At 44.5% G+C, this 23,892-nt stretch overlaps 1 protein-coding gene across 1 annotated transcript in view; it reads right to left on the reverse strand.

Moving 5' to 3' along the window:
• Positions 1-23,892, reverse strand: part of LOC139234891 (serine/threonine-protein kinase 32B-like) — a 268,203-nt gene that overhangs the window by 179,941 nt on the left and 64,370 nt on the right. Inside the window, exon 2 of the mRNA XM_070865743.1 lies at positions 21,474-21,647. Coding sequence (XP_070721844.1) covers positions 21,474-21,647 — 174 coding nt within the window. The remainder of the gene's footprint in view (positions 1-21,473; positions 21,648-23,892) is intronic.

Below are 23,892 nucleotides of genomic sequence, written 5' to 3' on the forward strand. Positions count from 1 at the left end.
CTTAAGTTTATTTCATTAGAGAGTTTAATAAAGTATTTTTAAAAACAAGATTTTTCAATATGAAAAAGAAAGACTTGCATTTATATAGCGCCTTTCATGACCTCAGGACGTGCTAAATCACTTTACAGCCAATGAAGTACTTTTGAAGTGTAATCGCTGTTGTAATGTAGGAAACGCGGCAACCAATTTGAACACAGCAAGCTCCCACAAACAGCAATGTGATAATGATCAGATAATCTCTTTTTAATCATGTTGATTGAGGGATAAATATTAGTCAGGACACCAGGGATAACTTCCCTGCTTTTCTTTGAAATAGTGTCCTGGAATCTTTTACATCCACCTGAGAGAGTAGACAGTGCCTTGGTTTAATGTCTCATATGAAAGACAGCACCTCTGACCGTGTAGCATTCCCTCAGTACTGCACTGACTATGTCAGTTTAGATTTATGTGCTCAGGTTCCTGGGGTGAGACTTGAACCCATGGCTTTCTGACTCAGAGGCGAGAGTGGTACCATTGAGCCACGGCTGCAATGATCTGAAGTATAACTACCATAAAATGATGGCCCTGAATTTCCTGGTGGATTCTGCCGGACTCCCACCTTAACTATAGCAGGACCACCCAGAGAGTGGCAAAGAGCCCCATTTCGCTGGCTCCCTGCCTTTTGTGTGAATTTCCATGCAGCCTTGTAAGGGGTGGATCCTCCTGCCACTGATTATAGGTGAGGCCCTGAGGTGGGATGATGCCGATACCAGGAGTTCCAACTGGCCTACTTCAGATGAAGCTCTCAGAAGTCCCTGAGCAACACAAAAGGGGGTGGGGACCCAACGTAATTAACCCCTACCCGTTTTTCGCTTTTCCACGCAGAAATAGGTGCATTTGTAGGGCACATTAGAGGAATACCAGGGTCAATATATTTAGACTTATCTATATAATTATTTTGCCTTAAATTAATCAAAGGTGTTCAATTTTATAGGCAGGGACTCTATGAACTATAAGACATGGTCAAAAATTAGCTGGAAAATGTTGATAAATACGTAAACATAAGGAAGTGCTGTGGTCAAAATGTTTGGAAAGTTGTGAACATAAAGAATATTACATCATCTTTCAACATAAGAACATAAGAACATAAAAAATAGGAGCAGGAGTAGGCCATACTGTCCCTCGAGCCTGCTCCGCCATTTAATGCGATCATAGCTGATCCGATCATGGACTCAGGTTCACTTCCCTGCCCGCTCCCCATAACCCCTTATTTCCTTATCGGTTAAGAAACTGTCTATCTCTGTCTTAAATTTATTCAATGACCCAGCTTCCACAGCTCTCGGAGGCAGCGAATTCCACAGATTAACAACCCTCTGAGAGAAAAAATTCCTCCTCATCTCAGTTTTAAATGGGCGGCCCCTTATTCTAAGATTATGCCCCCTAGTTCTCGTCTCCCCTATGCAGTGGAAACATCCTCTCTGCATCTACCTTGTCAAAACCCCTCATAATCTTACACGTTTCGATAAGATCACCTCTCATTCTTCTGAATTCCAATGAGTAGAGGCCCAACCTACTCAACCTATCCTCATAGTCAACCTTCTCATCTCCGGAATCAACTTAGTGAACCTTCTCTGAACTGCCTCCAAAGCAAGTATATCCTTTCTTAAAATATGGAAACCAACGCATTATTCCAAGTGTGGTCTCACCAATACCCTGTATAACTGTAGCAAGACCTCCCTGCTTTTATACTCCATCCCCTTTGCAATAAAGGCCAAGATTCCATTGGCCTTCCTGATCACTTGCTATACCTGCATACTAACCTTTTGTGTTTCATACACAAGTACCCCCAGGTCCCACTGTACTGTAGCACTTTGCAATCTTTCTCCATTTAAATAATAACTTTCACTTTAATATCAAGTAGGAGGTACAAACTGCACTGGAAATCTTTCTGTAAATAACTAACTGAATAACCTGTGAACTTGTGTGATTGTAGTTTTAATACAATACAGCAGTAGCTAGTTAAATAATAATGGGGCTTTGAGCTGGGCTGTTGTGTAGTTTACAGTGAGCCTTCAAACCATTGTTAAAAAACATCTTTGTTGATTCTTTGTAAATCTAATTAACATTGTTCCCCCTTTTATTTATGTCACTTTTTAAATGGGTCACTGATGTTAAGGTTGTTCCATTATTTTAATATATTAATGTTTTTCAGGACTTCATATCATTGCATTTTAAATGATTTCATATCATACGAGAACATGCTGCTGTACCTGGTGGGAAGATGTTTGTAAACAGGAGTTAATCTGTAGCACTGTACATACGAGTCAAGACACAAGTGCAGTATTGAGGTCAAGTAGGGTTAGAGGGCAAAGGATAATTGAATGAAAGTGGGAAAGGAAAAGGGGATGGGGGAAGACAGATTGGAGGGAGATTGGAAGAAAGGTGGAGAGAAGAAGGAAAGGTGGAAGACAGAGGAGGTTGGGTAAGGGGGATGATAGAAGGGGAGAGATACGGGGGGGAAGAGACATGGGATGGAGGACGGGGGGGCATGGAGCAGAGGATGGCTAGGGAAGGGGATGGGGTCAGAAGTTCAATGGGATAAATGGAGGGTGACAGAGATCAAAAGCAGGTGGGAATGAGGAAATGGCTGTAAAAGAGAATGGGGATTATGAGGAGACGTTTATCTTTGCTGGATGGGGTGTGATGTCAGCAAACCTTCCCAGTTTGGGGAGGGAGGGAGATTGGGAGTTGGGGCATCAGAAGATTTCCACAAAGATCCTCCTCTTGTAATGTAAGCTATCTAAATGCCAAGTTGGGAAACTTTCTCAGTGGGGTGGGATGGGCGGGATGGGGGGTGTGGTGGGGGTGGGGGGAGGGGTGCGGTGAGTGCAGAAAAAAAGGATGGAGAAAGGTAGGACACGGACAGGGGAGTGTGATGGAGGAAAAGGGGAAAAGATTGAAGAGAGGGGTAGGTGGAGTGAATGGAAAATAATCTCAATGGTGGTGGAGGTCAGCACACTTGTTAGGGGGAGGAGAGATTGGTAGTTCATTAAAATTTCTTAGTGGGGGACTGCAAGGCCTGTGAACTCTCTCAGGGGGAGGAGGAGTGTAATTAGAGCATCAGAAAATTGGCAGGAAGATCCCTCTGCGATGCATAGTTGCAGTTTCCAGATCCTGCAGTCACAATCAGTCAGGATGTGTGGAATGTATGCTCGCAATGGTAGGTATAAGAAAACAAGGACCTAAATTGGGAGACTTCAATGAGCTAGCATGAATTACAGTAGTTAAGACATTTAACCTGAGTTTTGACAAGTGACTTTGCTTCTAGGATACAGAACAAGGTGCCATGTTATACCCGAAAGGATAAGTCTTGAATATTGTTCTACGGAATACCCATGTACTTCTGTCATTTAGGTATCTGCCCTGTTATCATCTGACACCACTGTTACCTTTGCTTATCTAGTGAAGTAATGAAACTTCACGAGTCCTTGGGGTTATTGAGGTCCCACTCACAATCACAGCCATCTCCTTCCACATGATCTGTGATGCTCTCTTTCATGGTGCACCAGCAGTTGCATCTTTCCTTTGTCTAATTTGGGCCGGCATCACTTCAACAGCAGTCTCTGAAAAGCTAGACGGTTGCCATTTTGTTTTTTTAGTTCAAGCCATTACGGACATGATGGGCCGAAATGGCCGCCTTCTGTGCCGTTTTTATGATTCTATGATTACTCCCCACTTTTGAGAGCCTGCTCAGCCATTTTACTGCATCGTGTCCTCACTCTATCGCTTTCCCAAACTTCCTGGACTCCTCTGGCATATCTGGCGCCCTGCTGGCAGGACTCCCACCCTTGTCCCACCAGCATTGAAGATTCCACATACGTTCATTTGTTAAAGAAAGACTTGCATTTATATCGCACCTTTCACCACCTTAGGACATTCCAAAGCGTATTACAGCCAATGAAGTTCTTTTGAAATGTAGTCACTGTTGTAATGTAATTGTTAAGTAACAAGGCAGTCACAGAGATGCTCTGGCATTCATCTGCACCTCATTATGACCATCAAATCTCCCATTGTTAACAAGCCACCCATTTCTTGTTCACCAACTCTGAGTATATGTGAACATTTTCTCAAAATTAAATCTGCATTTAAGCCCAAATCTTCTATTCGTGTAACTTGAATATCAAAATGTTATTCTTCTAACAGCACCACAGAAGACCAATAAGCCTATTCTGTCATTCACTTCAATTTGATCTCCTCTACAAGACTAAACATGAAAAGTACGACATAATTTACTACCCCTGACTGAGATTTTTTGGCCACACCTTATGCACCATCCAGTTTAATTTCAATACATAGGAGCAGAAGTAGGCCATATGGCCCCTCGAGCCTGCTCAGCCATTCAATGAGATCATGGCTGATAATCGACCTCCACTCCACTTTCCTGCCTGATCTCCATATCCCTTGATTCCTCTAGAGTTCTAAATCTATCTATCTCAGCCTTGAATATATTCAGAGACTCAGCATCCACAGACCCCTGGGGCAGAGAATTCCAAAGATTCACAACCCTCTGAGTGAAGAAATGATTCCTCATCCCTGTCTTTAATGGCCTACCCCTTATCCTGAGACTGTGTCCCCTAGTTCAAGACATTTCAGGCAGGGGGAAACAACCTCTCAGCATCTACCCTGTTAATCCCTATCTGTAGTATACTGAATTAAACAGATTTTGGAATGATTAAAAGTGAGAACAGATCAAAATGAACTAAACGAGATTAAAATGGCATTCATATGCAAAATTTGACATTAAAATCAAGCTGAAACGGATCAGATCAATGAAAAGAATATCAAAATATTTCCATTTTTCATCTTAATCCCAAATGGACCCAGAGAACAAGCACATACAGATTTTGTTCTCTAATGTAAAAAAGTATTATTTGATATAGTATAGCTCCCAAGTTTTTAACACAATGGGCTAGAAACTGGTTTGTGCCAGAATTCAACCGCCGTGCCAAAATTTATGCACAAAAGGACCATGTGAAGTTGGTCTTGTGTCATCAGGACACGATTGGCTGGGTGGGGAAGCTAGTCATGCTCCAAGAGGCAGTACGCTGGTCGTGAAGATGAGGGAAGTTGGCTGGCGAAGAAGCCTATTGCAATTCCGGGGGGGGGGTGGAACGTGTGGAGATCAAGAGGGATGCGTTTGATGGCCAGCAGCAGGCAATGTGGAGGCACTCCTGCTCATCCTGGCTCCATCTTCAGGTAAGTACATTTAGTTTTTATTACCTTGTAGTTGTCAACCTGCAGTTGGCCCTTTAATGGCTGCTTTAGGCCCGAGAAAACTTTAGACCCTCCATTTGCACAGGCAATGGACCTAAAGCTAGTTTGAGGGGTGCCCTAACCAATTTAGCATGTAACCATATCCGGGCATGCCGCACGCCATATTGGATACTTACATGCACGTTTCTCACTTAAAAAACGGGCACTGCACAATTAATTTTCTAGGCATATATTAAAACCAAGAAACTGGGACATTTGCATTTCTCTAACAAATTATATTCTCCCTTCATAATCCTCCCAAGCATGAGAATGATATTTTGGCTCCTATAAGATGTCCCTTTTTCTTCATTATATATAACATAGGGGAAATCTTAACCCTGCCCACCTAGCAGAAACTGGGTGGGTGGGCAATTAAAAACGCCCAGGAGATTTACCTGCCAACATCCCGTTCCCTTCCCACAGTCTTCAATATCTAACCTTCCGAACAAGCGGCAAGGACACCTGACAAAAACCGCTGGCGTGTTTCTTTAAATATACAGATCATGCTTCGAGCATGCCATCGGGCATATCTGCGATTTTAACCCATGGCCTGAGCTGGGAAGCTGCAAAAAACGGTGAGCTGCAACGAGATGTCCGAACGGAAAATCGTCCGGCTCCAACACTGAGCTAGACTGCAGGGACCGCCAGGAGTTCTCCTTCCTGTGTAGGTGTAAGCTAGGGCTTCAGGGCAGTGAGCTTGACCAGCAGTGGCTCACAGTATCGTTGCCAAGTGCTCCTGCTCCTCCTGGCTCCACATCAACATAAGGATAAAAATGTTAACTTCAATTTTTTGCCAGCAGCCTCTAAAGACCTGGAAAAAATGATCGGGGCCCTAAAACGGGTGTCAAATCCCTTATTTGCATAATTACACTGTTTGAGGCCTGTTTCATGTGGGCGCCCTTAATAATTGGAAGACCCCAGCTTCCAATTTGACAGCGGGCACACTTCTGGGGGAGATTAGGGGGCGAGAGATCGCACCGCAAATTTGAACCCCCATGCAAATTTTTCCGCCCCCAAAAATGGGCAAACAAACTTGGCATCAGTTGTTTGCTGACACCAATTCTCCTCCCATATGATGCAGCCTACGTATCGACTGCTAATGATAAAAATAGTCAGCTGTCAGCCACCCGCAAGCACCGGAACCCTTGATCATAAAAGTTTAATTACATGATTTCAAATGCTAAGCTCCCACTCTACCCATAATCCCATTTGTTACATCTAAAAAGAAAGCTGATTTATTAAACTGGCACAAAGATTTTTAAATGTTGGCATGAAGGTCATATTTTAAAGATAATGTAGCCAAAAAGAAAACTTGCACTCGTGACAGGCAAATATAAATCTCTTAATGGTACCTCATTTTGCAAATTGTTTTATACTCGCCTTAGCTTCATATACAAAATCAAAAGAGATAAATAGCACCATGCCTCACATTATTAATTTGAATAGTGTCAGAAACACATAAAGTAACTCAATCAAGAAAAAGAAGTAGCTGATTTTCGGGGCCATCCACAATTCTCAATATTTTCTCAAGTGCAAAGAGTGGTCTGGAGATGCCGGGTTGTGCTCTTGCTATAAGCATAAGGATGTATTATAAGTGCTCAATCATCATGGCTTACAGTGGGCTTTTGGATGAGGGAAGGGGCAAGCTAAAAAGTAATCTTTATATTTGTGGAAAGGATGGCAATTATGGATAGCTCCTTACAGATGAAAGTAATAGGACCAATTGTATCTTACAACAGTCACCTTTAATAGCAATGCTATATTCACCTCAATCAAAATAGTAAGACCAGTTAAAGCATTTCAGACTGGACGTTTAGGTGGGCAAGATGTTGAGGAGGGGGTCAAGTCAATGCTTTGCATATTCCATTGCTGATGCGACACCATCTTTTGAAAGTCCAAATACACCACATCCACTGGTTCTCCCTTGTCCACTCTACAAGTTACTTCCTCAAAAAATTCCAAAAGATTTGTCAAGTATGATTTCCTCTTCATAAATCCATGCTGACTTGGACCGATCCCAAATGCGCTGCTATTTCATCCTTAATAATTGATTCCAACATTTTCCCCACAACTGATGTCAGGCTAACTGGTCTATAATTACCCGCTTTCTCTCTCCCTCACTTTTGAAAAAGTGGTGTTGTATTAGCTACCCTCCAGTCCATAGGAACTGATCCAGAGTCGATAGACGGTTGGAAAATGAGCACCAATGCATTCAGTATTTCTGGGGCCACTTCCTTAAGTACTCTGGGATGCAGACTATCAGGCCCCGGGGATTTATCAGCCATCAATCGCATTAATTTCCCTAACACAACTTCCCGCCTAATAAGGATATCCTTCAGTTCCTCCTTCTCACTAGACCCTCGGTCCCCTAGTACTTCTGGAAGGTTATTTGTGTCTTCCTTTGTGAAGACCGAACCAAAGTATTTGTTCAGTTGGTCTGCCATTTCTTTGTTCCCCATTATAAATTCACCTGAATCTGACAGCAAGGGTCCTATGTTTGTCTTCACTAATCTTTTTCTCTTCACATATCTATAGAAGCTTTTGCAGTCAGTTTTTATGTTCCCGGCAAGCTTCCTCTCATACTCTATTACCCCCCTCCTAATTAAACCCTTTTTCCTCCTCTGCTGAATTCTAAATTTCTCCCAGTCCTCAGGTTTGCTGCTTTTTCTGGCCAATTTCTATGCCTCTTCCTTGGATTTAACACTATCCTTAATTTCCTTTGTTAGACACGGTTGAGCCAGCTTCCGCATTTTATTTTTACTCCAGACAGGGATGTACAATTGCTGAAGTTCATCCATGTGATCTTTAAATGTTTGCCATTGCCTATCCACTGTCAACCCTTTAAGTATCATTTGCCAGTCTATGCTAGCCAATTCACGCCTCAAACCATCGAAGTTACCTTTCCTTAAGTTCAGGACCCGAGTTTCTGAATTAACTGTGTCACTCTCCATCCTAACAAAGAATTCTACCATGTTATGGTCACTCTTTGCCAAGGGGTCTCGCCAACAAGATTGCTAATTAGTCCTTTCTCATTACACATCACCCAGTCTAGGATGGCCAGCTCCCTAGTTGGTTCCTCGACATATTGGTCTAGAAAACCATCCCTAATACGCTCCAGGAAATCCTCCTCCACCGCATTGCTACCAGTTTGGTTAGCCCAATCAATATGTAGATTAAAGTTACCCATAATAACTGCTGTATCTTTGTTACATGCATCCCTAATTTCTTGTTTGATGCTGTCCCCAACCTTACTACTACTGTTTGGTGGTCTGTATACAACTCCCACTAGCGTTTTCTGCCCCTTGGTATTCCATAGCTCCACCCATACCGATTCCACATCATCCAAACTAATGTATTTTCTTACTATTGCATTAATTTCCTCTTTAACCAGCAATGCCATCCTGCCTCCTTTTCCTTTCTGTCTATCCTTCCTAAACGTTGAATACCCCTGGATGTTGAGTTCCCAGCCTCCGTCACCCTGGAGCCATGTCTCCGTGATGTCAATTACATCATACCCATTAACTGTTATCTGCGCAGTTAATTTGTCCACCTTATTCTGAATACTCCTCGCATTGAGGCACAGAGCCTTCAGGCTTGTCCTTCTAACACACTTTGCCCCTTTAGAATTTTGCTGTAAGGTATTAAAAGAGATGGCGGAAATTATAGCAGATGCATTCGTTATAATCTACCAAAATTCTCTGGACTCTGGGGAGGTACCAGCGGATTGGAAAGCAGCTAATGTAACGCTTCTGTTTAAAAAGGGGGGCAGACAAAAGGCAGGTAACTATAGGCCGGTTAGTTTAACATCTGTAGTGGGGAAAATGCTTGAAGCTATCATTAAGGAAGAAATAGCGAGACATCTAGATAGGAATAGTGCAATCAAGCAGACGCAGCATGGATTCATGAAGGGGAAATCATGTTTAACTAATTTAGTGGAATTCTTTGAGGATATAACAAGCATAGTGGATAGCGGTGTTCCGATGGATGTGGTGTATTTAGATTTTCAAAAGGCATTCGATAAGGTGCCACACAAAAGGTTGCTGCAGAAGAGAAAGGTACGCGGAGTCAGAGGAAATGTATTAGCATGGATAGAGAATTGGCTGGCGAACAGAAAGCAGAGAGTCGGGATAAATGGGTTCTTTTCGGGTTGGAAATCGGTGGTTAGTGGTGTGCCACAGGGATCGGTGCTGGGACCACAACTGTTTACAATATACATAGATGACCTGGAAGAGAGGACAGAGTGTAGTGTAACAAAATTTGCAGATGACACAAAGATTAGTGGGAAAGCGGGTTGTGTAGAGGACACAGAAAGGCTGCAAAGAGATTTAGATAGGTTAAGCGAATGGGCTAAGGTTTGGCAGATGGAATACAATGTCGGAAAATGTGAGGTCATCCACCTTGGGAAAAAAAACAGTAAAAGGGAATATTATTTGAATGGGGAGAAATTATAACATGCTGCAGTGCAGAGGGACCTGGGGGTCCTTGTGCATGAATCCCAAAAAGTTAGTTTGCAGGTGCAGCAGGTAATCAGGAAGGCGAATGGAATGTTGGTCTTCATTGCGAGAGGGATGCAGTACAAAAGCAGGGAGGTCCTTCTGCAACTGTATAGGGTATTGGTGAGGCCGCACCTGGAATACTGCGTGCAGTTTTGGTCACCTTACTTAAGGAAGGATATACTAGCTTTGGAGGGGGTACAGAGACGATTCACTAGGCTGATTCCGGAGATGAGGAGGTTACCTTATGATGATAGATTGAGTAGACTGGGTCTTTACTCGTTGGAGTTCAGAAGGATGAGGGGTGATCTTATAGAAGCATTTAAAATAATGAAAGGGATAGACAAGATAGAGGCAGAGAGGTTGTTTCCACTGGTCGGGGAGACTAGAACTAGGGGGCACAGGCTCAAAATATGGGAGAGCCAATTTAATACCGAGTTGAGAAGGAATTTCTTCTCTCAGAGGGTTGTGAATCTGTGGAATTCTCTGCCCAAGAAAGCAGTTGAGGCTAGCTCATTGAATGTATTCAAGTCACAGATAGATAGATTTTTAACCAATAAGGGAATTAAAGGTAACGGGGAGCGGGCGGGTAAGTGGAGCTGAGTCCACGGCCAGATCAGCCATGATCTTGTTAAATGGTGGAGCAGGCTCGAGGGGCTAGATGGCCTACTCCTGTTCCTAATTCTTATGTTCTTATGTGGCCCTTTTTGCTTTTTGTCTTAGGTTTCTCTGCCCTCCACTTTTACTTTTCTTCTTTCTATCTTTTGCTTATGCCCACCTTCTACTTCACTCTGTCTCCCTGCATAGGTTCCCATCCCCCTGCCACATTAGTTTAACTCCTCCCCAACAGCACTAGCAAACACTCCCCCGAGGACATTGGTTCCGGTCCTGCCCAGGTGCAGACCGTCCGGTTTGTACTGGTCCCACCTCCCCCAGAACCGGTTCCAATATCCCGGGAATTTGAATCCCTCCCTTCTGCACCACTCCTCAAGCCATGTATTCATCTGAGCTATCCTGCAATTCCTACTCTGACTAGCAGGTGGCACTGGTCGCAATCCTGAGATTACTACTTTTGAGGTCCTACTTTTTAATTTAGCTCCTAGCTCCCTAAATGCGCCTTGTAAGACCTCATCCCGTTTTTTTACCTACATCATTGGTACCTATGTGCACCAAGAGAAGGCCTTTCCCACCGGAATCCCATGCTAATCCCGGACCATCAGGTAAATTCGTGGAAATGTTTTAGGTCGGAGGTAATTGCCTGTGGAAAGCCTCCGACCGCAATTTCAGACCCATGATGCATGGAGTTGGATTACAGGCAGGGATGGTAACACGTGATGACAAAGCAGTGCAGGTTGTTCCTGGGACAAGTATATTAGGAAGAACATCCTAGGACTGTTCTTGCAGGGACACATTTACAGATTTTAAGAGAAGGTCCTGTCAATCAATGATTGATACTAGTCTTCCTGGCTATACATCAGCCGCACCCATTTCAGCTTCCTCGTGTCAAGGCTGCAGAAAGAGCATCCTGACCCTCTGACAGAAGGTTTCCCCTCTATGTATTTAAATTTGATGCAGAATAGCAGGTGCTAGTGATTTTCAACACGTTTTCATATTCACATGCCTGTGGAGCAGTAACCAAGCTGATCTGTCCAGAGGGCAGATTTTCTGTTTTAACATGTATGTTCCAGCAGAATTTGGGTAGAGGCATGATCTTCACTGTATTTCCCTTTGGCTGATGCCCATGAGTTCCTCACTACTGTTAATAGCCAGGTTTTCAAGGGGTATACAACAACACCTTGTATTTATAAAGCGCCTTTAACGTAGTGAAATGTCCCAAGGCACTTCACAGTATTATGAGATAAAACATTTGACACCGAGTCATAAGTAGAAATTAGCACAGGTTGGTCAAAGAGGTAGGTTTTAAGGAGAATCTTGAAGGAGGAAAGAGAGGTAGAGAGGTAGAGAGGCGGAGAAGTTTAGGCAGGGAGTTCCAGAGCTTGGGGCCGAGACAACAGAAGGCACAGCCACCAATGGTTGAGCGATTATAATCAGGGATGCTCAAGAGGGCAGAATTAGAGGAATGCAGACATCTCAGGAGGTTTGTGGGGCTGGAGAAGATTACAGAGATAGGGAGGGGCGAGGCCATGGAGAGATTTGAAAAGAAGTATGAGAATTTTGAAATCGAGGCGTTGCTTAACTGGAAGCTAATGTAGGTCAGCGAGCACAGGCCTGATGGGTGAGCGGGACTTGGTGCGAGTTAGGACACGGGCAGCTGAGTTTTGGATCACCTCTAGTTTACGTGGGTAGAATGTGGGAGGCCAGCCATCAGTGCATTGAAATAGTCAAGTCTAGAGGTAACAAATGCGTGTATAAGGACTTCAGCAGCGGAAGAGCAGAGGCAAGGGCAGAGACGGGCAATGTTACGGAGGTGGAATACCTGCTACCCCCCAGCAGTTATCTGTCCAGTCTGCCTGCTTTTTGAAATAGTGCATGTCATGTATCTTACATTATTATATATAACTGTATCCTAACATGCTATACATGACTGTAATAAGATATGACCTGTAACCACCAGCATACCTTACCACCAGGGGTGCACTTGCAAGAGACGGGTATATAAGCACAGGTCTCAGGCAAGTGCAGCATTCCAGAGCTGTGAAATAAAGGTGCAGGTCCAGAGTGACCTTGACTTCACTACATGCCTCGTGTGAATCTGTACTGAGGGGACAGGACTTTACAGTGGAGACGGGTTACGGGATTACAGAATCCACAGAATGGCGAACAATGGATCAGATGAAAAGTACAATGCGGGAGACAATTGGGAGGACTTTATAGAAAGGCTCCAGCAAAGCTTTGTAACCAAAGACTGGTTCGGCGACGATAAGGCAGACAAGAGAAGAGCCCATCTCTTGACCAGCTGTGGCTCGAAAACATACGCTTTAATGAAGGATCTGTTGGCACCCAAGAAACCAGCAAGCAAGTCATTTGAAGAATTGAGCACACTGGTAAGAGACCACCTGAAGCCAGCGAGCAGCCTACACATGGCCAGACACAGGTTCTACAACTACAGACGCTGTGTGGGCCAGAGCATACCCAATTTCGTGGCGGAACTTCGGAGATTGGCTAGTTTATGTGAGTTCTCTGATGAACTGAGGAGAGAAATGCTGAGAGACTTTTTCATTGAAGGAATAGGCCACGCAGGCATATTCCAAAAGCTCATACAGACCAAGAACCTGACCTTAGAGGCAGCAGCACTGGTTGCACAGACATTCTTGGTAGGGGAAGAAGAAACGAGGTTGATTTACAATGCAGGTATGACAACTAACGAAATATTGGAACAAGAAGTTCACAGCACTAAACAAACTGCTATCCTCACACACAGACAAAACTGGGAGAACAGACTCTCGACAGCAGGCAGAAGCCATCAAGGGCCACAGGAACGGTCGTTCACACCTCATCAACCCACAATGCGAGCAATCAACTACAAACTGAGAGAAGCTCAAGAGAGATCAGCCAGACGCAGCTCATTCTTTGGGAACACTTTAAACAATAGAACAGGTCTGTGCTGGAGGTGTGGGGATCGGCACTCGTCAAGAGGATGTCGATTTCAGCAGGCTGTTTGCAGAAATTGTGAATATACAGGGCATTTGGCCCTCATGTGCAAAAAAACGGCAGCTCAGCTGGTATACGAATCGGATGGGTTGGAAAGCGGACCAGAAGATGGTGGGGACAGTACCCGGGACACCGATGTACAGCAGGTCAACACAATCAATGGCCGCTGCTCCTACAACAGGATGCCTCCTATAATGATGAGGGTCCTACTCAATGGGATACCTGTCAACATGGAGCTGAATACGGGAGCGAGACAATCTCTCATGGGCGCTCAACAATTTGAACAACTGTGGCCGCATAAAAGAGACAGACCAAAACTCACAAGGGTCGACAACACACTAAGGACCTATACCAAAGAAATCATACCAGTCCTCGGCAGCGCCATGCTCTCTGTCACACACAAAGGGACAGTGAACCGACTTCCCCTGTGGATTGTCCCCGGAGACCCCCCCAGCACTGCTGGGGAGAAGCTGGCTGGCAAAACTAAACTGGAAATGGGATGATGTCCATGCCATGTCATTAGAGGAACGGACCTCCTGCTCAACAGTTATAAAGCGATTTGAACATCTCTTTCAGTCAGGTGTGGGCACTTTCAAAGGGGCCAAAGTCAAAATCTACATCACACAGGATGCTAGACCGGTCCATCACAAGGCCAGAGCTGTACCCTATGTGATGAGGGAAAAGATTGAACACGAACTAGACAGGTTTCTGCGGGAAGGCATTATATCACCTGTGGAATTTAGCGACTGGGCAAGTCCCATCGTCCCAGTCATGAAGCTTGATGGATCCGTACGAATCTGTGGGGACTACAAATCTACCATAAACAGAGTCTCCCTACAGGACCAGTACCCGCTGCCCAGAGCGGAGGACTTATTTGCCACATTGGCTGGAGGTAAACTTTTCTCAAAATTAGATCTCAAAATATGCGTATATGAGGCAAAAATTGACCGAGGAATCCAAGCTACTCACCACCATCAACACACATCGAGGCCTTTTCATGTACAATCGATGCCCATTCGGCATCAGGTCGGCAGCTGCCATATTCCAGCGCAACATGGAGAGTCTGCTCAAATCCATCCCGGGGACGGTTGTATTTCAAGACGACATACTTATCACGGGCAGGGACACCGACTCCCATCTCCGTAATTTGGAGGAAGTACTAAAGCGGTTGGATCGGGTAGGCCTACGAGTCAAGAAATCCAAGTGCCTGTTTCTCACACCCGAGGTTGAATTTTTGGGCAGAAGGATTGCCACTGATGGAATCCGCCCAACAGAGTCCAAAACAGAAGCAATTCGCCTGGCACCCAGGCCCTGGAATGTCTCAGAACTGCGCGCCTTTCTCGGGCTACTCAATTACTTTGGGAACTTTATGCAGAACTTAAGCATGCTGCTGGAGCCTCTCCACGTGCTACTCAGGAAGAGGTGCGATTGGTTTTGGGGGGACTCCCAGGAACGCGCCTTCAATAAGGCACGCAACCTTCTGTGTTCCAACAGTGTTTTGACTTTCTTTGATCCAGGTAAAAAGCTAGTTCTCACATGCGATGCGTCAGCGTATGGGGTCAGGTGCATTTTGCAACATGTCAATAGAGCGGGCAAATTACAACCCATAGCTTATGCCTCCAGGTCACTTTCGCGGGCGGAGCGCAGGTACAGAATGTTAGAGAAGGAGGCGCTCGCGTGCGTGTACGGTGTCAAAAAGATGCACCAATACCTTTTCGGGGCCAAGTTCGCGTTAGAAACCGACCACAAGCCCCTCACGTCCCTCCTATCCGAGAGCAAGGCAATAAACGCCAACGCCTCAGCGAGAATTCAACAGTGGGCACTCATGCTGGCATCCTACGACTACACAATAAGGCACAGACCAGGCACAGACAACTGTGCCGACGCGCTCAGCAGGCTACCCCTGGTGACCACGGAAGGGTCTGACGAACAGGACTGTGAGATAGTCATGGCAATCAATGCCTTTGGATCTACAGGTTCGCCCATGATGGCTCGCCAAATCAGAGCCTGGACGACCAGTGACCCCACGTTATCCTTAGTAAAAAGAAGTGTCCTAACCGGTGACTGGGCAGAGGCTCGCCATGCCTGCCCCGAGGAATTAAAACCCTTTCACAGGCGCATGCATGAGCTGTCACTACAAGCAGACTGCCTGATGTGGGGCAGCCGAATAGTCATGCCTCTGCGAGGCAGAGAGGCATTTGTCCGGGATCTCCACCGCGAGCACCCGTGGATCGTTCTCATGAAGGCCACAGCCAGATCCCACATCTGGTGGCCTGGTATTGACGCGGACTTGGAGCTCTGCGTCCGAAGGTGCACCATTTGTGCCCAACTCAGCAATGCCCCCACGGAGTCTCCACTGAGCCCCTGGCCCTGGCCTACCAAACCGTGGTCGCGGGTACACGTAGACTATGCGGGCCCATTCATGGGCAAAATGTTCCTCGTAGTTGTAGATGCATTTTCAAAGTGGATCGAATGCACCATTTTAAACTCGAGTACAACCTCCACCACTGTGGAGAGCCTCGCAACCATGTTTGCAACGCACGGAATCCCTGACACATTGGTCAGTGACAATGGTCCGTGCTTCACCAGCGCAGAATTCCAAGACTTTATAATTGACCACGGCATAAATCACGTCAAGACGGCACCGTTCAAGCCGGCCTCCAATGGCCAGGCGGAGAGAGCAGTGCAAATCATTAAACAAGGCATGCTTAAAATCCAAGGTCCCATGCTGCAGGGTCGCCTGTCGCAACTGCTGCTGGCATACAGATCTCGTCCGCACTCACTGACTCCCCCCCCCCCGCCCGCGCAACTGTTGATGAAGAGGACTTTAAAAACAAGGCTCTCATTAATCCTCCCAGACATGCACGAAATCATTGAGGCAAAGCGCCATAAGCTGACTGAGTACCATGACAGAAATTCGAGGGGGAGATGGAATGAGATAGGGGACAAAGTATTTGTACTAAACTATGGCAGGGGTCCCAAATGGCTTGCAGGGACAGTAACGGGCAAGGAAGGAAACAGGCTACTGGTAGTACAAATGGACAATGGCAAAACCTGCCGGAGGCATGTAGACCAAGTCAAAAGCAGATTTACCAACAACACTGCGGAACCAGAGGCAGACTACAATGTGGAACTCGCACCACACCTGGTGGACAGACAGAGGGAACAACCTGAGGAAAGGACAATCCCAACAGACAGCCCAGGCGAGTCAACAATAATCATACCAATCGAAACAGACAGCCCAAGCGAGATACCAGCAACCACACCCAAAGAAAAACAGACACCAAGGCAAACAACTGAACCACAACTCAGACGCTCCATGCGAGAGCGTAGACCACCTGAGAGACTGAACCTATAAAGACAATAAGACCTTGGGGGAGGGTGATGTTATGTATCTTACATTGTTATATATAACTGTATCCTAAGATGTATACATAACTGTAATAAGATATGACCTGTAACCACCAGCATACCTTACCACCAGGGGTGCACTTGCAAGAGACAGGTATATAAGGACAGGTCTCAGGCAAGTGCAGCATTCCAGAGCTGTGAAATAAAGGTGCAGGTCCAGAGTGACCTTGACTTCACTACATGCCTCGTGTGAATCTGTACTGAGGGGACAGGACTTTACAGTGCAGGCAAATGGATTGCACGCATGATGGCATTGCTGAGGTATTGCACATTCACTTAGTGTTCCTATGGTGCAATATCTGTACATTATGGAATGCAAGTTTTTCCCATTCATATATATGTGGGTGTTGTTGAGAGCTTTGATTTCTATATGTGTGCCATCAATGAAGCCATATACCTGTACCTTATAAAAAAAACTGCCACTTTGTAAATGTGCTGTTCCCTTTTGTGCCGTTGCCTCCTGTCGAAGGGGAAACAGACAAAAGTATTTTCTCTGGCAAACAAAACTTCTGTCACCTGCTTGGTGCATCGATGCACTGCAGTCTGATTAACATGACAAATGGTCTTGATGGTGATTTGAAAGTATCCACCCACATAAGAATCCGATGCTGTGGTGCCCTTTATAGCAATGGGCGGGTCTGTCCCTGAGCTAGATTCTGTCTGCAGGAGATGGCATAATTAGGTGACAGCCTTCCTCATGGAATGGAGAGAACGATGACAGGTCTCCTCAGACTGCTACAAAATGAAGGGGCCCTGGCTGTTGCCATGGCATCGTGCATTCGCCTATATTATTCTACGTTATTCCAGTGGTCCTAAAACCTGTCCATTGGTGGAATGAAGGTCTTTTCTATTCATATATTCATACAGCTGTGGCCGGGAGCCTTGCTGGTTGAATGTTTGTCATCACTGAGGCCCTGCACTTTAAGAAGGGTCGCACTGATGGCCTCATTAAGGAGTCATGCCACGTGGAAAAAGTATTGTGGTTTCTTGTGCTGCGCGTGCCTGGGTTGGAATATTTGAGTTCTGGGACAAGTCCGTGTGGGCACCAGACTTCTAAGATGCAAGCACATTTCTTCCCTCTGCCTTAACTCCTCTTCCTCCTCTAAATCTAGAACAGCCAATGAAAGGCCAAGTGAAATGGCTTTGTAGATTAGTGTAATTACAGTGACGGTTTGCAGCTGCCAGCAACAATAATGCTGTGGCTACAGATCTGTGCAAAGGGAGTCCTATTTTGCAGATTCAGCAGCAAACAACATAATAAAGTAATGCGAAAAAAAAATGCAGCGACAGCAGTATCAAAAGTCAAGCAATAAACTAAATTACAACGTGCTATAAAGCTCTCATCTTTAGAACCCAAGGTCTTAAGCAAGCACCACTGATGCCCAGAAGTACATATCTTTTTACTAATGAGCAGTGCTAAGAGATCAGAAACTCATGGAATTCATTGGCGTACTTTTTTGAATAGCACGGAACGAAATTTGGGGATATAACGAGGCGCATGCATGGTCAATGCAACATCCCCCCAAAAAAACCATACTGGCCCTGAAATCCCGGTTTCTCCTTCCCGCGGACGTTCGACTGGATTCTACAAAAAGGATGTGCACTTACCTGAAGCTGCTGCGCCCACGTGAGTTCCCAGTCCTGAGGCCTCCACTGACTGCGTGTCACAGCGCGTGTACGTCAGGACGTGCGCAGGGCTGGAGCTGCAGTAACATGGCTCTGGGCAGCAATCAAGGTAAAGTATATACTCATTCATTAAAATGGGAACTCCGTAAATTGGAGTTCCCATTATTATGAATAAGAAACCCCCCCCCCAAACACACAAAACATTAATTAAAAAATAGAAAAAATACATTACATATTTAACATTAATTTAAATTAAAGTTATTTATGTATTATTAAAAAAAAAATTCCGATTTTTTAAAAAGTTTTTAAAATTATGCTTTAAAATAAATTTAACATAGTGGTTAGGGCTTTTAAAAATAAAATGTGTTTTTTCAATTTTATTTTTTATGTTTTAAGTGTGTTTTAAAACTCTTATGCCTGTAAAAGTAGGCTATACGCCTGCTTTTATCAGGCGCGAGAGTTTTGAGGACATTTGCTGCCCTTGCAAATGTCCTCGCACCCGATATGCGGTGGATCTGTCAAGCTCCAGCTTGGCAGATTGGAAAAGCCGTTTTTCAGTGCATGCGCATTGTGCGCTGAAAACCGACTTTTGCGATGCCTTCCCGGGTCCATACACACTCCGTACGGACTCGGGAAGGCCAGCATTTCCAGGCCATTAGAATCACAGAATTCAACACCTAGCAAAACTGGCAATTGGGTATAGTTGTCCAATTTGATGAGATGCGTGCATGCGTATACTTTCTGTAAATATTTGTAACTACACTATCCTCTGAATGCACCATTGGGAAAACAGCCTTATTGTCTTCTCATTATGTCCCATGTAATTACTGTGATATCAGCCTGATAGCTTACAACATTTTCTAACAGCAAAATCATTTTTACTAATGTTGTCATTTTGGTTGTCGACTTACTGAATATATTTTAATGTAATGGAAGTGCTCCAAAAGTGTTTGAATATGTTGATTTCTACATCACCTGGAACTGAACAACATGCTGTTGTTACTGCGTACAGCTAACCACATTAGCGTGGAGCATTGGGGCTGTATAATCAAGTGCTTATACCACAAATTTGATCGTTATTTAAATAATACCTGACAGCATTTTCATTGCCGAAATAGAATATGTAACAGCAAGATGTAAAAATCAAAAGTACTCCACTTATAATTTGCTGTCGCAGCATTTGCCTTTATTGCTTTAGGGTTGCGAAGTTGAATTATTTATTCATTATAGCTTCAACAACCCTCTGTTACATATCCTTTATTGATATCTTGGAATTTTGTTTCAGCAGGTGTATATTCTGTTCTGTTTCTCTCTCCATTAAAGAGTGCTCCAGTTAATTTTTCAGAATTTAGGACTCAAATTAAGTGCTTTTTGGAAAACATCCTGTGAGCAATTGCCAAACAAGAGCATGTTTGTAAATGTGATTAAATGCTAAAATCTTCCCAATCCTGTGTGTGTACAGCCTAATGTGTGTACAGATTAGAAAAGTTCAGATTAGAAATCTTCAGACTCAAATGACTATTGCCAATAAAGTAGACCTTTTTAATCCCTTTTTTGAACCCCCCCAATCTTATGTAAAATAAATTCTCTCCGTTTCAAATGGCAGCTGGTAATTCTTCTGCCATTCACACCCTATCTAGACTAATCATTTTTGAACTTCTTCCATTACCATCTCAAGTCGGCCCATCATCCCTTTTATCTCTCTAACCTCTCCTGCCTTCCACCCTATCACAGACATTCTATCCTCCTGTCCCCCTTTTAGTGTTCCTTAAGAATCTGTTCATTTTGAACATTCGCCAGTTCTGATGAAAGGTCATTGACCTGAAACGTTAATTCTGTTTCTCTCGACAGATGCTGCCTCGCTCGCTGAGATTTCCAGCATTTTCTGTTTCTATTTCAGATTCCAGCATCCGCAGTATTTTACTTTTGCCTTTTTAATCCTTGTTCTTCCTGAATAGACTTCCTGAATAGGGGTGGAAATTCGGTTTGAGGCTAATTAGGGCGCTAATGGCGACAGGACGGTAAATTTTGCGCCGGGAAATGGTTTGCGTTTGCAGCCACAGAATTCATCACCTGGGCCCTGAGTGTGGGGCAGAGCACTAAGGGAGACGTTCCGCACCTCTCTTAGGCTACTAGGCCGGCTGAGCAATTAAAAATCCCGAGCTAAAGAGCTGGCCTTGGAGCGTTCTAAGAAAGGCTTCCCTGAGGGAAAAAAATTGGCTAAAAAAAAAATCACAAAAAACATTCCCAATACCTTGCTCACCCCACAGAAACATAAATCGCGAAAATAACAGAAAGAAAAACAATCACATTTACCTGATATATCCGGAACAGCTTGGACCGCCCGCTTTCCCAGGCGGTCCCACCAGGGCGCGCTATGGCAAACCAAAAGCTTTGCAGTCGAAACAGTTGCACACCGGCTCGACGGCCCCGGGTGATACTGGTTAGCGCCATGGCACCGGCACACCGAATGTGCCGAGTGGCGCGAATGCCGGCGGCTCCGACTCTTTTAGCGCCCCTGTTCCGACCCTTTCCAGGAGCGCTAGGCTAACGAATTTCTACCCAATGGTAGATGTGTTTCTAATAGAATATTCCACTATTAACTAGCATTTATTTCACTTATAAGAAAGACTACACAACTATTCACACCTTTGCCACTCATCAATGTTTTCCACATTTGTAAAATCAGTCAAATAATTGACTATTAGTCGTACAAGGACTTTCACTTATTTTCACAATCTATTTCAATATATATCCAGAAAGATAATTTAACAAAATTATATGTTAAACCAGTTCTGTTAAAGAAAATTGTTTTACATACTTTTTGCAAGTTTAGAAATTAATCTCTCCATCATGAGTATACTTCCTTGATGAGTACATTACTTTAACGCAACAGTTCTGTAATCTGCCCTATCACATTACATAGTTTCTAATTAGTATGGAGAATCCTAGATATTTATTATTATTGGATCTGATTTCATAAGAACTAACTCAACAAGGATAGGCAGCTTTTAACTACATATTTCCAATGTTACTAACCTGTGGATGATACGGTAGCTCTGCAGGTAGTCCAGGGCTAATGTCAGTTCACAGACATAGAGTTTCACTGTTTCTTCCTTGAAGTGTACATTTTGCTGTAAATGATAACGTAAATCTCCACCTAGCAAAAGATCTACCACCATAAACATGTCTTCCTCATCTTGGAATGAGTACCTGCAAGAAAAGACACATCTTTTAAAGCAAGAATGTGTACAGTAAGCTCTTATATTTAAATGAAGGTGAATGTCTGAGAAAAATCAAAGCAACGGCATTTGTGACAAAACTGTGAGTCACTGTCTCACTGTCATCAGATCAAATGAGTAAACTCGCACTGAAAGTTACTCAAGGGGCCATTAAAACAGAACTGGAAGACATTTTGTATGAGCCTATTGAAACATGCCTTTGGGTGCTGATGCTAGAACAAAATAACGTGAATTCTTGGTCTACTTTATTCGGACTGCACACAATGGGCCCAAAATTGGTGGACATACCCATCGACATATTGCCCAAAATCGCGAAATTGATCGAAAAATACCAACATACTGCCCACATACCGTCCAGCGGGGAATTCATCAGCGACATACCGCTGGGCGGTATGTACACCGTCCGCCCATGCACATCGCTGACATACCGCCCAAAATTGCCAAATTGACAACTTACCACCAACATACCGCCAACCCTACAGACCGCCCTGGAAAAGGTGGTTTAAAGTCGGTCTTCAGTCGGCAGTATGCATCTTCACCTGTGAAAATGTTTTTATCTGTCATCCCCCCAGTCTCTCCCACCCTCCAGTCTCTTCCCCCCCACCACAGTGATCTGTTGCCCCCCCCCCGCCCCCACAGCGATCTTCCCCCCAAATAACAATCTCCCCCTAAGAAACAATCTCCCCACAAGAAGTAACCCCACCCCCCCCCCCCTCCACATACTTACACAGCGGCTGGCAGGCTGGCAGTCTCTGTCAATTCTGGTCAGTGTCTCTCGCGGGGGCGGAGCTTCGCAGCAGCATGCGCGTGTGCAGAACTCGGAACCCGAGGATTTCCGAGTGAAAAGGACTCACCGCTCGCACACCGCCGGCTGCACTCCGCTCCGCCCTCTGCACTCCACTCGGCAAACCGCCGAGAAAAAACTGATACAAATCGCGTACACTCCGCCTCAGCAGTACCCGGCAGTATGAAGCACCATACCACCGACGTACCGCCGAGAAATGGGCGGACAACCAATTTCGGCCTCAATGGAGATTGTGAATGAGATAAAATTACAGTTTATGCTGATCTGTTACTGTAAGGGGGAATTTTACTGAATGGAATATCATGTTGGGGTTGGGGGTGCAATCCCTAATTCCCAATATATATATCAGGTTGGTGAGGCCACTTGTCATTATTATGACCTTATACATCGAGCTGTCTCTTCCTGCGTGTCATGAGTATAAATTTATTCTACCTATGTTTGGTGATTACAGAGACTATATGGTCTCAAGTTAAGTTTGTAAACTTAAAAAAAATAACTTCATCAGAATGTCCTTAAAACTCTTGCGCCAGGTAAAAGCAGGCACATAGCCTACTTTTACCAGCGTAAGAGTTTTAAATCATATAAAAATAACATTTTAAAACAAATTTTTATGTTAAAATCCCTGCCCACTAAGGTAAGTTTATTTTAAACCCTAATTACAAAACTTTTTTAAAAATCCAAAACTTATATGCTTTTTCTAACACATTTATTAACTTTACTTTAAATTAATGTTAAATATGTGAGGTGTGCTTTTTATTTTTTATGTTGTGTTTAGTGTGTTTGTTTTTTTTTCTCATTAATAGTAATAAGAATTCGTAGATCTGGAGTTCTCATTGCTCATCATCATCATAGGCAGTCTCTCGAAATCGAGCAAGGCTTGCTTCCACTCTAAAAGTGAGTTCCCGTACAGTTCAATACATGAATTACAGTCTCTGTCACAGGTGGGACAGACAGTCGTTGAAGGAAAGGGTGGGTGGGGAGTCTGGTTTGCCGCACGCTCCTTCCGCTGCTGCGCTTGCTTTCTGCATGCTCTCGGCGACAAGACTCGAGGTGCTCAGCGTCCTCCCGGATGCTCTTCCTCCACTTAGGGCGATCTTGGGCCAGGGATTCCCAGGTGTCGGTGAGGATGTTGCAGTTTATCAAGCAGGCTTTGAGGGTGTCCTTAAAACGTTTCCTCTGCGTACCGGGGGCTCACGTGCTGTGTATCTGATTGATTGTACAGTCACACGTGACTGCATCTTCTACGTCCAAATGACAAGAAGGGGAGTGCGCTCTGCAGTGCGGGAAGAGAAGGCCTCCCCACTGCAATCACAGGCACCTCCGGGACCATCAGGTAAATTTGTAAAAAATTCTCGGGTTGGAGGCGATTGTCCGAAAGAAGCCTCTGACCCGAAATTTCAGGCCCAATATA

The sequence above is a fragment of the Pristiophorus japonicus genome, chromosome 2, assembly GCF_044704955.1.
Source record: "Pristiophorus japonicus isolate sPriJap1 chromosome 2, sPriJap1.hap1, whole genome shotgun sequence".
Lineage (NCBI taxonomy): Eukaryota > Metazoa > Chordata > Chondrichthyes > Pristiophoridae > Pristiophorus > Pristiophorus japonicus.